This window comes from Parasteatoda tepidariorum, chromosome 5 (assembly GCF_982258835.1).
Source record: "Parasteatoda tepidariorum strain Cologne lab strain chromosome 5, Ptep-v5.0, whole genome shotgun sequence".
NCBI classification, from domain to species: domain Eukaryota; kingdom Metazoa; phylum Arthropoda; class Arachnida; order Araneae; family Theridiidae; genus Parasteatoda; species Parasteatoda tepidariorum.
In genome coordinates, this window is record NC_141759.1 from 66478430 (window position 1) to 66493211 (window position 14782).

The following is a 14782-nucleotide window of genomic DNA, read 5'->3' on the forward strand; positions in this document are numbered from 1 at the left end:
TGGAAATAATTTATTTTTTTGCTTGCTTTTTAGAAGGTATAACATGACAAACTAATAGAAAGTGGTGAATTATATAAGCCTACGAATTATTTAGAAATAGTGGTGGATAAAAATCTACTAAATTGAATTTAATAAACGAAGAAACACAATTGATAAACTACCACTTTTAAATATATATTTGCTCTCCGGAGCAAGTTGGCATCTCTGCACTTTGTTCCAACTTATTCCAGATGAGGCTTTTAAAATGTTGGCAAAATTACCACACTTTCTAAAAGCTTTGTTTTTTAAAATCTCTACCACTCTATGAAATATTTTTCAAAAAGCGTAATAATTGGCAGGCTATTATTTTCAGATTATTATTTTTCAAAGTAGAATAAACAAGTTTTAAAAGAATTTGTGTTTTTTCTTCAATTTTAGTTCTGCGGGGGAACTCTAAAGTGCAGAGGGTGGGACAAAAAGGCGTGTCACTGTCGCGGTGTAAGTGTTAAACTATATAGTTGTTTTCATACTTTTAAGAGTTAAAGTGACAGATATTCTAGAGCTTTGACATTTGAGTTTAAATTGATTTTAGTCGGAATATTTTTCATAACTAGGACTGGGCGATATAAGAAATTTTATATCGTGATGCATCGTCAGTTTTGCACGTGATAAAGCGATGTATCGCGATATAGTATTTTTGAAATTCATTTACTTGTAAGGAGCAGAAGGTCGGATTTCTATCAAAACTTCATACTCAGATTGATTTAAATCAATTTATGAATTTGATGTATATGTTTTGCTTAAGAAAGATATTAATGTTATATTTTCTAAAAATGATCGCTCAAATAACGAAAGATTTAAAAATAAATAATAAAAAAATAAATAAAATTGAAATTTATCAATATATTTACCTAACAATATAGAAAGAAAATTTAAAAAATAAGTTCGTTGAAAATTATTTGTGTGCTTAAAACAAAGTGCTAAATAAATTAAACAAAAAAAAAAAAACACTTTTAAAACAACACTATTTTTCATCATTATTATTTCACATAAATAATAAAGTTAAATTGAATAATTACCGAATTCTGAACGAAAAAACAAAGTAAAGTTTAATTTCTTAAAAATAAAACAAAAGAATTATGATATTCGATAATATATTCAACTGACAATATTGAAAGAAAATTAAAAAACACGATTATACTCTTTAATAAAACGAAGTGCTAAATGATTTTAAAAAAAGAAGTCGCAATCGCAAGCATTACTAATTTTTTTGAATAAACAAAGTTGATTGACTTATGTCCAAATCCAAAAGAGGAAAAATAAGTTTTGTTATAATTTTATTTATAAAAATGAAAACAACTGAAGATTTATAAATTTAAACTCAGTAATAAAAACCCATTAAATTATTATTTTATCCAAAAAGTTTTTAATAAATTAAAAAATAGCCTAACAATTTTAATTACTTTTTAATTTAATTCTTTATGGTCACCTTAAATTAGATTTCCGTCTGTAATAAATTCAATAATGTAAAATAAAACTTAAACATGTAATATCAAAATTAATTTTCCCATTTAAAAATTAAAAAGAAAGCTTTGTTTCAAAAAAAAATTTCCTAATTAATTAAGAAACACTTCTTTATATATTCTTTTCAATAATAGATTACGTTCAGAACAGGGTAACGATCACAAAGTTTCTGAAAATAATCTACAAGAAACGATATTAAGTCGCGACAAAGAAGAAAAAAAAACTAAGAGGTGCGGAAACGAACATGCGAGATCACGATATATGTTCTTAAAACTGATTCTGATTCTACCGCTCATCAATCAAGGCCGTTTCAATATAACGATACGTACATCGTCTTCCCCAGCGCGAGTTGGCTTTGGAACGTAAGAGATCCTTTCGTGTCTTGTATCGCTATATCGTATATCGCTATATCGTTCGTCTTCTTTACTCGACGGCTTAAATCAGATTTCTGATGCATCGCCTGGAACGAAAGTCGCTGTATCAGCCTGCCGATACAGACGTTAAATCGATATGTCGCGATATATCGATTTATAGCCCAGTCCTATTCACAACAGATTGTTTCACTCAAATAGTGCCGCTTTATGCACAAAAGCACTATCTTCAGTTATTTTCCATTTTCAGTATTCCTCTTTATTATGTTCGTGCTACTTATGGTATGGAAAAAAGATTCTAAAGAAGGTCTTGGCCCGGAAAGGGCTGCCGAATCAATAAAGAAGAAAGAAGAAGTTACTTATAATAAGTTTTTATGATAAATACCTATTACTTGAAGTACCTGACACTATTTATTAAGAATTGGGTATAATATAAAAAAAACACAACTACTTCCACTTAGTAGGAATAACATTTACCATGACGCAATGCTAAATTCTATGCCACTATCCACATAAATCAATTATTAATCAAGAATCGAATATCAATTACTTTTCTTTATAATGCAATAAAATCTGGCGAGCAGCTATTTAAACGATCAAACACTTCGTTTGTTTATTTGTGGCTTGAAGTTAGGCTCGCAGAAAATGCCGTTCATGGGTTAAATTTAGTAGGAATAACACAACCTGTGAAGTAGGCTATAGTAATAAAAAGGAAAACCGAGGATTGCAAAAATTGGAGTTTCTGAGTATATTAGAGATTCTTAATATCACTTTTATACTTACTGTACACTTTATATAATTTTGATATAACATTATTTTGCCTTCCAAATCAAGATGGCAGTATCTGTAATTTTCTCATTTTCGGTTTTCCTTGGGATAGTATTAGATAAATAATAGTATACCTATTGCTTAAAGTACTTCATACAATTTATAATAATAACTAGAAAGAACTTAATAAAGAGAAAAACCGAAAATAGTAAAAATTTGCGATACTGTCAACGGTTGTTTAAATTATATCAGAACAATAAATTTAACATTAAAAAAATTGTTGTCTTGTTTCGAATTTCTAATAAATTGAAAAAAAACTTTTCAAAACAAGACAGTTATTAATTTTAATGACTTTTCAAAGTGAACGAAGCATACTGGAAAGAATTATAAAACTTTTGTATGAGAAAGTTAAAAAAAAAAAGCATTCGTTTGGGGAGATTAAGAAATATAATAAAAAAATTAATCACGAGGAAATTTTAAGAGTTTGACTAAGTAGTCTGAAACCAAACTTTGAACAGTTTATTGGTGTTCTTCAAAACTGTATAGACAAAATAAATTGCACACATTTTTTTAAAATTCTTTATTTAGTGTTTTTCTTAAAACTTCTTTATTATTTATAAAAAATAATGAGATAGTGCACTTTGTTATTCAAGTTTATAATTCTCACATTTTATTTGCTCTGAAGTTTTATCTAAAGTTATTTTATTTTGCTGTCTCATTTTTATACTCCATAATGATGTTCTGTCTGCAAATTTCACGTTATTAATTCATTTTTTATTCTGAATAACATATTATTATATTTTATTGAAATATGCTACGTTAACAGCAATGGTTTTATTTCAGAGGAACATTTCCGCCAACTTCATTTATTCCAACCAATAAATTTTATTTTATTTATTTAATAACTCATTTTTTTATATTTTATTTTGATTTTTTCTCCGGCCCAGGTGGGGCAGGAACTGAGTTACTCCTTGTTACGTAAAAATTGTACTGTAATACAATACCTATCCGAATTCGGAGCTGAAAAACATTTAAATTGCATAAATAATTACTTTCGTTCAAGATCAAACCGAATCGAGCCTTCATACGCACTTTAACCCTTGCGCGCCGTATCAATCGATGTAAAAAGATAAAACTGGTAACCAAAGTATCTCTTTAGCAGTTTATTTGCGGGTGGGGCTATAATTGCTTGATTTATTTAATTCACCATTACTTAGCTCAAAATAAAATTATTTAGTAACTGACATTGATTATATATATGATTAAACTAACAATAATTAATGTAAAAGCAAAGTAAGTCTGTCAAATTAGCAAAGCCTACATTTAAGCTACCGTTTTTTATTTATTTACATCCTAATTCTGATTTTGTACAAATGCTTTAATGAATCACCCGTCCCCAAGGGGTTAATGGGTGTTATTAATTGATGAAGCACCAATAATTGATATTTTTACTCCATTCATGGTTGGCAACAAGCCAGACAAAGTGTTGTTATCGTTAATGAGTGCTCCGTAAATTCTGGAAAATTAGGGTAAATTGTGATTTTATTTGTGTTAGAAGTGATATAATCGATAACAGAAGACTCCTGCTAAACAAAATAGGTGAATTTACTTAATTATCTGAAAATTACATTTCTGAAGAATATGAACTTTCTTAATTTGCGATTTATGATGGCCGACAGTGACGCCTAACTAAGCTTAGGTATCGACCCCATTACCTACAGAACAGCAAGTTTCAAGATCATAGTCGATTATTTGAAAATAATTTCAAAAGATTGAGTTGGCAAACTTATCACAGCCTAATTAAAACCAAGTAAGTTTCAGTCCCCTAAACTGATCAAGATAATTGATTAAACTGATAAATTTTACGAAACAATTACGTCTACAAAAAAAAAAAAAAAAAAAAATTGGAATTTCACCCCAAAAAAAAAAAAAAAATCACGTTGAGTTCACCAATAAAAATGGCTCTTTCTGCATGTCACATTTTAACTTCGTAGTTATTTTCATCAGGCAATCGCATACCTGCCAACTTTTAATCCCTTCCATTATGATTTTTCCCAGTGGTATTAAAATGGAATACAAATTTCAATTTTAAGCAAAAAAATACGTTGTATTCGAAAAAGCTTAAGCTGCCTACCATGATAGTAACACATATTAATATATATGCTTAATTTTTTTAAGAATAGTGGTGATGAAAATCATTTAAAAATTTAATTTTTAAAAGAAAAAATAGTATATATTTACTACCACTTTAAATATAAAAATAAATTTTACGCCAAATGCGTATAAGTTGGCAGGTATGCAATATATCGTGAAGCTGTCTACAGAAATGTGGTCATTTTTTCCTACAAAAAAAAATAAGAACTTAGGAAAAAAAAAACTCGTAAACAAATATGGCTCTTTCAGCATGCCATTTTTCACTTTTGTTTTCAATTTTTCGTTAGCAACTTTACGTTTTATATTTCAAATCACTTTTGTTTCTTCTCTTTCACGTCTAGCAAGTTTTAAAAATTTTGGAGCCAATTTTTGAGCACTTGAAACATGTTGACTTTTATTTTCATCTGCATATTTTTGAAACCAATCGAGTTTTTTTTTAAATTAAGTAATATTAAAAGAAAGAATTTATTTTTAACAATTGTTATTAAATAAAATATGCTTTTAAAAGAACAAGAAGCATTTGAAAAATTTTACCTCCATTTCCAGTTACGCAAACAAAAGTAACCCATGCGATGCTCAGTGTATATGTGCTCCGGTGAGCAGCGGCGAAAACTGCTGTTAGCAACATCCCATGGGGCTCTCCAATATTCCATCTATGGGCTCCATATATAGACAGCAAAGCGAAAGCAGTTGATACAACCCATCCAGATGCGTTAAAAACCTAAATAAATAGTGAATTTCATGCAAATTTTTGAAAAGTCAGCAAAGATTACAGTTTAGTTCTTCTGTATACAATTTTCATCAACGCCTCCTATAACTGAAAGCCTCCACACGGTTTTTTGTAGGTAGTTCGATCAGACCACTATGAAGGTTAACAAGCTTACGAAAGAAGCATTTTTGAATATGGTTTGTTTGATTGATTGATTTGTTTGATTGACTGATTGGTTTGTTTGTTTGATATGATTGCTTATTTTCTTGTCAACCACTACAGATTTAGTTCTGAAATATATATGATAAATTTCTCTCAATTACTTTTGAAAAAGAGTTTGGATTCATGCTCACTGGTAAACTTTTTAAATAGTCTGCCCTGACTACTTGTAAAAAAACCGTGTGGAGGCTTTCTGATGTAGGAGGCTTACTTTAACTGACTTACTTTAGGAATTTTAAAGTTGTTGTAATGAATCATCATGTATCCAACGACAATGCCAATATAGTAAGGGCCAGCATGTGTGAATGTCCGAATATGTACAATTTCTACTGTTTCTTCTATTTTTCTAAAAAGTGAAAAAGATATTGATTGGATTTCAAATCTTGCCATTATGTTATGCATATGAAACTCTTGAAGAAGAATGTAAGATGTTCATTTGATAAGCCTAATGTTTTTTTAAATGCATTCAACTTAATTATTATTAATCAAATTATATTTTAATTTTCAAATGCATATGCTTATAATATTTCATAAATCTAACTATTAGTAGGCTAGGGTAAATATAGACTATGATTTACTATTAAAGTGATTTTTAATCTGTACACAAGGACACCAGGATTATTGGGACAAACCTTAAAGGGAGGCAGGGGACATCACAAGGATTCAGATTTGCATCGGAAACATCTTCGATCCATGGTTGGAAACATCTTCGTTCGCCATTAGGTAGTGTTATTAACAAGATGGATTGGGCTTTGTGAACTGGTTTCTTGGCCACCACGCTCTCCAGATATAAGCAACATTGTTTTCTTTCCTTAAGTTGCATTGAAAAGTGCCATGCACGCAACGTCTGTGGATTCCGATATTGATCTGGTTGCAAGAATCGTCTGAACTGCTGCGGATATGAAGAAAAAAAATCCAGGTGCAGTTGAGTAACGTATTTCGCTAATCCATGCCCCGGCGGTGTAATGCATGCATCGCTAGCAATGGTTGAAACTTTGAACATCTTTTGTGACATTTTCACGTATCATCTACCACAACACATGTGATATCTTTAACTGATAAATATTTCAGATGATCTCAGTCTTGTGTCTCTTTGTTTCGTGTACTTGTCATACTACTTTCCAATCCCGGGTTGCAAAGCAATTCTAAATCCTTTTGACGTCCCCTACCTTCCCTTAAAGGCAAAACATTCATTTAATCACTCACTTATTATTAATTCTCCTATTTTCGATGAAGTTAGGTAGCTAAAATTTGGAACATATGTTCTTTATGCAGCAAATCAGTAAAATTAAAAAGTTTCATTTCGATATTTTTAATTATTGAGGTATTTAGCCTAACTAGCAGTTTTGCTAAATTACACGTTTTTAACAAGGCATAAGTCTCAAATTTCAACCACATGTTCTTTATGGCATAAAGAAATTGGAGGTATTTCGTCTCATTGACAGTAATGCAGACAAGATATTAGTTTAAAATTTAAAATTAGAATCCCGTGTTTAGAACAAAATAAATCTGAAATCTGAAAAAAGGTTTCAATTCGTTTTTCGTTGAAGGATATTTTGTATCTAATGATCGAAGTATTTTGAGAAAATTAGCCTAATTGACAGTAATGCATAATAACACATTAGCAAGAAAAGTCTCAATGCAAAATCTCAATTACTCACAGGTTACTGAAGTTTATGGTTCCCAGATTAAAGATTTCCTGGTTACTGAATTCAATCAAAAATAAAATTAAAAATCCAACTAGAAAAGATAAATAATGCAGCTTTAGATATTCTTTCGTTTACAATACTCAAAGAATTTTATTTACAATAACAATTAATTCATAAATTTGCTTAATCAATGATAGACGTTTGATTTGGCTTAATATTAACTGATGTAGGTATGAATTTGAGCTAAAGATAAAGAAACTTTCATTCTTATAAGCTTATATTTCAGGGTGTCTAATGAGAAAATTACAGAAGTTTTAGAAGAAAAATTATGCTAAATATCTACCTGGTATTACATTTTCTCGGTCAAAGAGTGCATCAAAATACTTACACGTTATTCCCAGATGTAATAAGAATAATTGGCGGAATATCTCTCAAATAAGTAAGGATTCCGACGATAACATTGCAAGAGATAATTATTGAAGCGATGAAAGAAAGTCCCAGCTTCGGCCACCTAAATAAGTCACGAAAATTTAGAGTCAAGAACATTAATTTTCGTAGATAAAAAAATGAATTCTTATTTATTTATTTTTAATCAGTTTAAAAACCTAATAAATATCATTTTTTGTAATATTTTAACATAAAAATATTTAATTTTTTTAGAAATAAAACAGCTACATCTTCATTTTAAAAATTAAATTATTTTACAATATTCTTACTGCTTAAATTTCGAATTAAATTCTCTGATTTAAAATTCAAGTCCAAAGGCTGCACATTTACTAAGTATGTTTTTTATTCAAATTTGTTTTTGTTCTAGGTTAATAAGACTTAAGTATTGAAATGGATTTTATGCATACAAAATAATGAAATTGCAGGATATGTTTTATACGTGAAAATTTTTATAAAATATATTTTTAACTAAACAGAACATTTCTTACTTGTGTAATAGATAAAGAACTGCAATCGAAACAACATGAAGTTGAAAATCAGCTGAAAGGTACCAAGTAGGGTGAACGCACTAGAAAAAAGAAGCATACACTTATAAGTGATTCTTATAAACTTATAATAAGTGAAATAAAACATTAGAATATCAAAAATGAATAAGTGGTAGTTACTTGATTAAAAAACTTCATTGGCTTCATAAATATACAGATTGGAAGTAACAGTTGTCCTGTTTCAAGGGAAGAAAATAAGCGCCCTTTTTTCAAGAATTGCCAGACGTGTTTGAGAAGATACAAAAGTGATTTGCAATATGAAACGGAAAGTTGCCAAAGAAAAGTGGGAAATGAAGGTGAGAAACTAAACAAGAAAAACCACAGTAGCCAAGACAGAATAAAAATATACTTGAAAGAAACAGAACGAGAAAAACCATTGTGACCGAGAGGGGCAAATCAGGGTAAAATGCATTTCTATGCGCTATTCAGAGTTGGTAAAGAATTAATGTCATTAACAAGGAAATAAGTATTCATAGGAATGAAAGAAGATTCCAGGGCATCAAGATGAGCATATATGTTTGGAGTGGAAAAGTGTTAGTTTATTTAAATGGTAACAAAGTATCTCTAGAAAGAAATTATCAAGTAAACACTTTTATTATAAATATTTACCTCAAAAAATAGTTGTTTAATAGCAAATTTTATTTCAAATTGACTAATTCTTTTTTTATTGCATTCCATTAATTAGACTGGCTTTTACAGATTAATGATACAAGCATGAAAATTAAATTTCTCGAACACTTCCTTGTCTTTCAATCGAGTTAATGATACTCTCATTTGCATATTGGCCAACATTTAACATAGGCTAACTCAAAATCCAATAATTTTGTTTTAATCAATATGTATCATGTTGTCGCAAGCTTGGATACATCAGTCAAGGTTATTCAGATATTTTGACTCTAGGACTAATCACCGAAAATATTAAAAGCAGTGGAACCATTCCCTCTGAAGAGGATCGAAATTGCAGTTGTCTTCGTATCATCTTCTGAGATGTTTCCTTGACCGCCGCGAATAGCACAATAAAATACCTACATAAATAAAATAGGTATTTTATTTATGCGATTTTATTTATGTAGGTATTTTATTTATACGAATAGCATAAATAAAATACCTACTTACCAAAAAAGATTAAGTTATGAAAAGGCATTTTGCATAGTTTAAGCTGTTAACATTTACCCTACTTGATGAAGACTTAGTGTTTGCAAAACCTAGTAGTAGTGTTTAACACGTTCACGCCGGGTGTTGGGCCTGAAAGCGGGAAGCAAAAGAGAAAATACTGGTAGGAGAACTATTTCAATATTAGATAATATTCGGGAGGAGTTAATCTATTCTCGACAATAACAATTCACTGTAAGGAAATTTATCACGGCGAAGAAGCAATTCAATATAAAAATTGCATCCGTTAAAAAGAATTGGTAGTTATGGATTTTTATTATCCCCCAAAAAAACTTAAAAATGAAATTTATTTGTTACCAGTTTTTACTCCGGTGCGCTGCCCGATGAGACAATCTAGCGTGACCCACCGGTGGGTCACCCCGGGGTGAACGTGTTAAGCTGACTTTGATTCATGGTGGGGTCGGCAACCTGTGGCTCGCGAGCCACAGGTGGCTCTTTTGATGTAAAGCTGCGGCTCTCCAGTTCCATACGAAAAAATTTATAAATTGTTACCAAAACCCTTAAAAGTAAGAAAAAATATTTTTAAGTACCTAATTTCTCAAGAGCTTTCTATTATAATCGTTAATTACAAACCGCTAAGCTCAGGCCCGTCGTTAATTTGGGTTAGAGAGGTGTCTCATTCCGACTCGATTTCGAGTATTCACCCAGAAAAGTATCAAGTCTGTTGTCTGTTTGAGCATGCCGTTACCAACACTATGAAAAGGCACAAAAAAAGGATGGTGCCCGCAGCTCTGATCTTGTGAAACAGCAGACAAAACCCCGGAAATTTCTGTCAACTTGAAAAATCCAGGGTGTTTTAAAAGTATTTAGCTAGAAATGCCTTTTTCTCACATTTTCTCTTACTCTTTCTAAGAATAAAGACAATATCTTTGTCCATGTCGTTAAGGAGGGGAAGGAAAGGGCTCAATGCACATACAGCTGTGGTTTTCTCTATATGACTGTCCAGTTTCTTTTCACTCACCCCACCAGTTACTTCACTGACCTGTCCAGTACCAGTTTACAAGTACTTAGTTACTCAAAGCGTATTTTATAAATTAATATTATTATTGAATGTAAGTATAAATATTTTACGAATATTTACTATTTGCAGTCTTATTGTTTAAATATTAAGGTAAAATTAAATTGCATTAAATATGTTATTTTCAAAATAAATTAATTCCTCAATTATTGCTTCAAAATTTTAGGTATAAGACTTTTTTTCAAAAAAGAAAAAAAAATTATTTTTTTAAAAATATATATGGGTAAAAATTGATTTTTCTGAAGTAGATAAAAAAAAATTTAATCTCTTTTCTTCAGTAAAATGATTAAAAGAAAGAAAAAAGAGTAATTTTTTTATGTTATTTATATTCATTAGTAGGAGCTTGAGATAGAAATAGATAAATCACATTTGAATTCTAAATATAGGAATTCTTTTTCCTTTTTTAAAACAGTTAATTACTAAGCTTCTTAATTTTGTGTTTGAAATAGCAATTTATTTTTAAATTTAATTTTTTCAGTTGAGATTATTTTTTATAGATCTTATTTAATTGAAATTTCAAAAATCAAATTCTATATTTGTTCGTAGTATTTGTTTTTATAATAAGTTCAAACTTCTATCCTTTATGAACAAAACTATACTAATGCTTTTTTTATTAAAAATTTAATGCGTTTAAAAATAGAATTGCGTTTAAAAAAAGCTTCAGTTTTTTTTAAAATAATTTTTTTTCAATCTTTTTTGTTACTACGTTGATGTATTTCGTATATATTTAATGTTTTTTATATTATATTTTAGACTTAAGTTAACAATTTTCCATTTGTTTAAGTTAGTTATTAGTATAAAGAAACTTAATATTTTTGTAATTATGTAAAAACTCAATTCGCAGTTTTGTATTAAAAGGCAGGATAATTAACAAAATAAATAATTAACAAAATTGTACTTTAACTGCCTTAACTAGAAAAAAAATTATTTTGCGATTTAAGGTTTTTTTTTTTTTTATTTAATATTTAAAAAAAAAAAACTTAAACGTTCTTCGGTAAAGCATTATTTACAAATCATCAAATTTTACAAATATTTATTTATGATTAATCATGCTACAATGTTTGAATACATAGTTAAATTTTTTTAAATTTTATTTATTATTTTTATTGTGTTATTTTCATATAGAGAAATATTCGGATAAAAAATTTAGCATTCTACAAATTATTTAAGGCAAGAATGCTGAAAAAATTTATCTGTACTTCCAAAACTAGTTCATCCCCCCCCAGAAAAAAAGAACTATTTCTATATCCCCATTCAAGATTTTATTCACAGCTCTTATATTAATTACAATGTAAATTATAAAATGAATAATAAAAATAAATTATTAAATAAAAATGAAAAATAAAATTTTAGTAATAAATAAGCATTAAAAGTAATTATTCGCAAATAAGATTACTAAAATTAAATAAATACGCATATAATATTTGAAATGCATAAAAAAGAATCCTACTTAGATTAAGAATTTTAAAAAAAATGCACGAGTCATAATTGATGTCTGATACTTTTTCAGTTTAATGAACATATACTAATTTAATTTTCATCTACATTTTTTAAAGCCTTTGATGTGTATCACATGTTATTATTATGTAAAACATGATGTTATGAAAAGACCACCCTTAATATAAATTTTTATAAACCTTGTCAAAAATAAAGATAAAAATCTACTTCAGCGGAAGTAGTAAATTAAAATTTAAAAGGGAAAAAACAAGCATATGAATTTAAAAAATATCTGATACAATACATTGATAATAATCTTTATAATAATAGTAATAATAACAGGCCTGTTTAATTGCCAGGTGAATGTTAAAGTTTTTAATTTATAAAGTTATTTAATTTGGTAAAAAATCGTTAATCGCCTTTTTACACTTGCCTTCCTCAATAGTGATTAGTTTGTTTTCGGTAGTTAAAATTCTAACGTGTGACCTCTATCCTTTCTTTCTCGCTTTCACTTGAAACAAAATTTCTTTAAATGCATATGCGGGAGCCGTCACTCCGAATCACCCGCATATTATTAAATTTCATAATCAAATACATTAATGTTGTAATTTTGCGTATAAAAGATATTTAAAATAATAGAAGATCGTTACTTTCAACGACTTTTATTAAATTAATTTTTAAAAAAAATGTTAAATTATTTGAGTCGGAAAGCTCGAGGCTCTATAAATTTTAAAATTTTTTACAATAAATAGAAAAAGTATGTGACCATCGTTTCTAGCACTTCATCATAAGTCGATTTAATGTTTGCTTTGACAAAAAATGTTTCAATTTATTTAAATGTTCAATAATTAAGTGCTTAAAAATTTTTTTTAACAGTTACAAGAATAGACGGTACATATTTCTTAAAAAAGGAAAATTGTGAAAAAATTCTGATATAATATAAATGAATATTATTGCGGAATTGCTATGAAAAATTAAATTTTTTTTTATAAAAACTGATAAGATTGTGTTTCGTTGCACATTCAATAGAAAAAAATCGCGTTTTCTGTTAAAAATTTGACAAGAATTAGTAAGAAAATTTAGAATTTTCATCGATCAAGTATTCTTATCCATCAAGTATTCATCAATCATCATTCAAGTATTCTTATCCCCCCAAAAGAAATAATTTTAAAAAATTAAATGAAAACTAAATTTTAAAAAAATTATTAACGTATTTTAAATATAAAGAATAAATGCATTCAAAACCGTTTTTTTTAATTAAAAATTAAATATACATAAAAAAATTCTATAGTATTAAATCAAAAATTTTTAGTGGCTCTTTAAACGCGGGAAATTTTGTAAAATTATAACTTTTGGCTCTTTCATTTTAAAAGGTTGCCGACCCCTGGTTAGTAAGTATGATTCAAAATGATTTTTCCAACCACGGCCTGCTTGTATAAATTGCTTCTAAACAAGGTAATGATTATTGCAATGTCCAGAATAATAAAATCACAAATTAAATAAGATTATAATAAAAATTCAATGCAGAACGGCTTTTGACAGATTGCATAATAAATCAAAACTTACTATATTCTTCTTTTCCATCCAATTACTAATGTATAATATACTTGTCCACCAATAGTTGGTGCAAGCCTTCAACTCAGGATCAACCATCTCGTACCAGAATGGACCAGAGCTGATGAGAGGTAAGAAGAAAAGCAGTCCAACGGTCAACAACAGAGGGGGTGTTAATCTGAAAGAAAGATTTCAATGTTCCTTAGTGGACTTCGTACCTAAAATGAACGAATCACGCTCTTTAAAAATATTGAAACCTGGTGTCGATTTCGCTGTTAAGAAGTAGTAAGTTTATTTTATCAAATTTCGCTTGAAAATTAACAATCCGAACTAAAGATTTGGTAAGTAATGATATATTTACATGCATGGCTGCCAACTATTTCGCCTTTTTGTAAAATATTTAATTGAATGTCGACAGTTAAAAACTAAAGCTTTGAGAATTAGTATGGTAATAATATGGAGAATGTGATGCCACAATTCCTACATTTCATATATTTCTTATCTTTTAAAATTTCTTAAACTTATTTTTTAATCATTCTTTAATTATATAATTTTTATTACAAATTTATAAAAAAATGAATATAAAATATTTTATTCTTTTCTTAACAATCAATGCAACGGCTAACTTTTTATTTTATATTAATGTAAGACTCATTAATTCACTGTTGCGACAAAATCGAAAACAAAAATCTATTATATATAATTCTCTTACGTGGCTCCCAAATTTTGGCTGATATACTTTGTACAACTAAATAAGATTCTTTTCACAACAGTTAAATATTTACTTTATTTTCTTCATTCATAGAGAAAACAGTCGGCAAAGAATTCTGTTAGGTTAAAAAACATTTCGCTAAAAAAATAACGAATTCTAAAAGAAATAAAAATAAACAACTTAAAAAATAAAAATGCTGTTGCCAGCCATAGAATTTTTTGAAAGTTAACTTAGCAACATAAATGAAAATGACATAGAAGCGCAACTAGATCAAAATTATGATACCTGAGCGCTTGACGTAACAAATCCTACAATTCTAAAACTGTTGTATCGCCAAATGCCCAAATTAACAATTGTGTTCTTAAAGAAATTGTATAAAAAGTTTTAAATAAACAACCTACTTCTACAACTGCTTCTTGAAGAACTTGGCTCATTGATTAAAAATATTGTTTTAATTTTACATTACTAACTTTACTTCTACTTTCATTATTGCTATGACCCTCTTTCATTACATTTTACAACT

At 28.4% G+C, this 14782-nt stretch overlaps 1 protein-coding gene across 1 annotated transcript in view; it reads right to left on the reverse strand.

The window, feature by feature from the left end:
* LOC107455697 (nose resistant to fluoxetine protein 6) overlaps nucleotides 1-14782 on the reverse strand; it is a 70270-nt gene that overhangs the window by 5412 nt on the left and 50076 nt on the right. Inside the window, exons 9-13 of the mRNA XM_071185197.2 lie at nucleotides 13560-13725; nucleotides 8309-8388; nucleotides 7762-7884; nucleotides 5950-6070; nucleotides 5331-5517 (exon numbers count right to left, since the gene is read on the reverse strand). Of these exons, the coding sequence (XP_071041298.2) occupies nucleotides 5331-5517; nucleotides 5950-6070; nucleotides 7762-7884; nucleotides 8309-8388; nucleotides 13560-13725 (677 nt within the window). The remainder of the gene's footprint in view (nucleotides 1-5330; nucleotides 5518-5949; nucleotides 6071-7761; nucleotides 7885-8308; nucleotides 8389-13559; nucleotides 13726-14782) is intronic.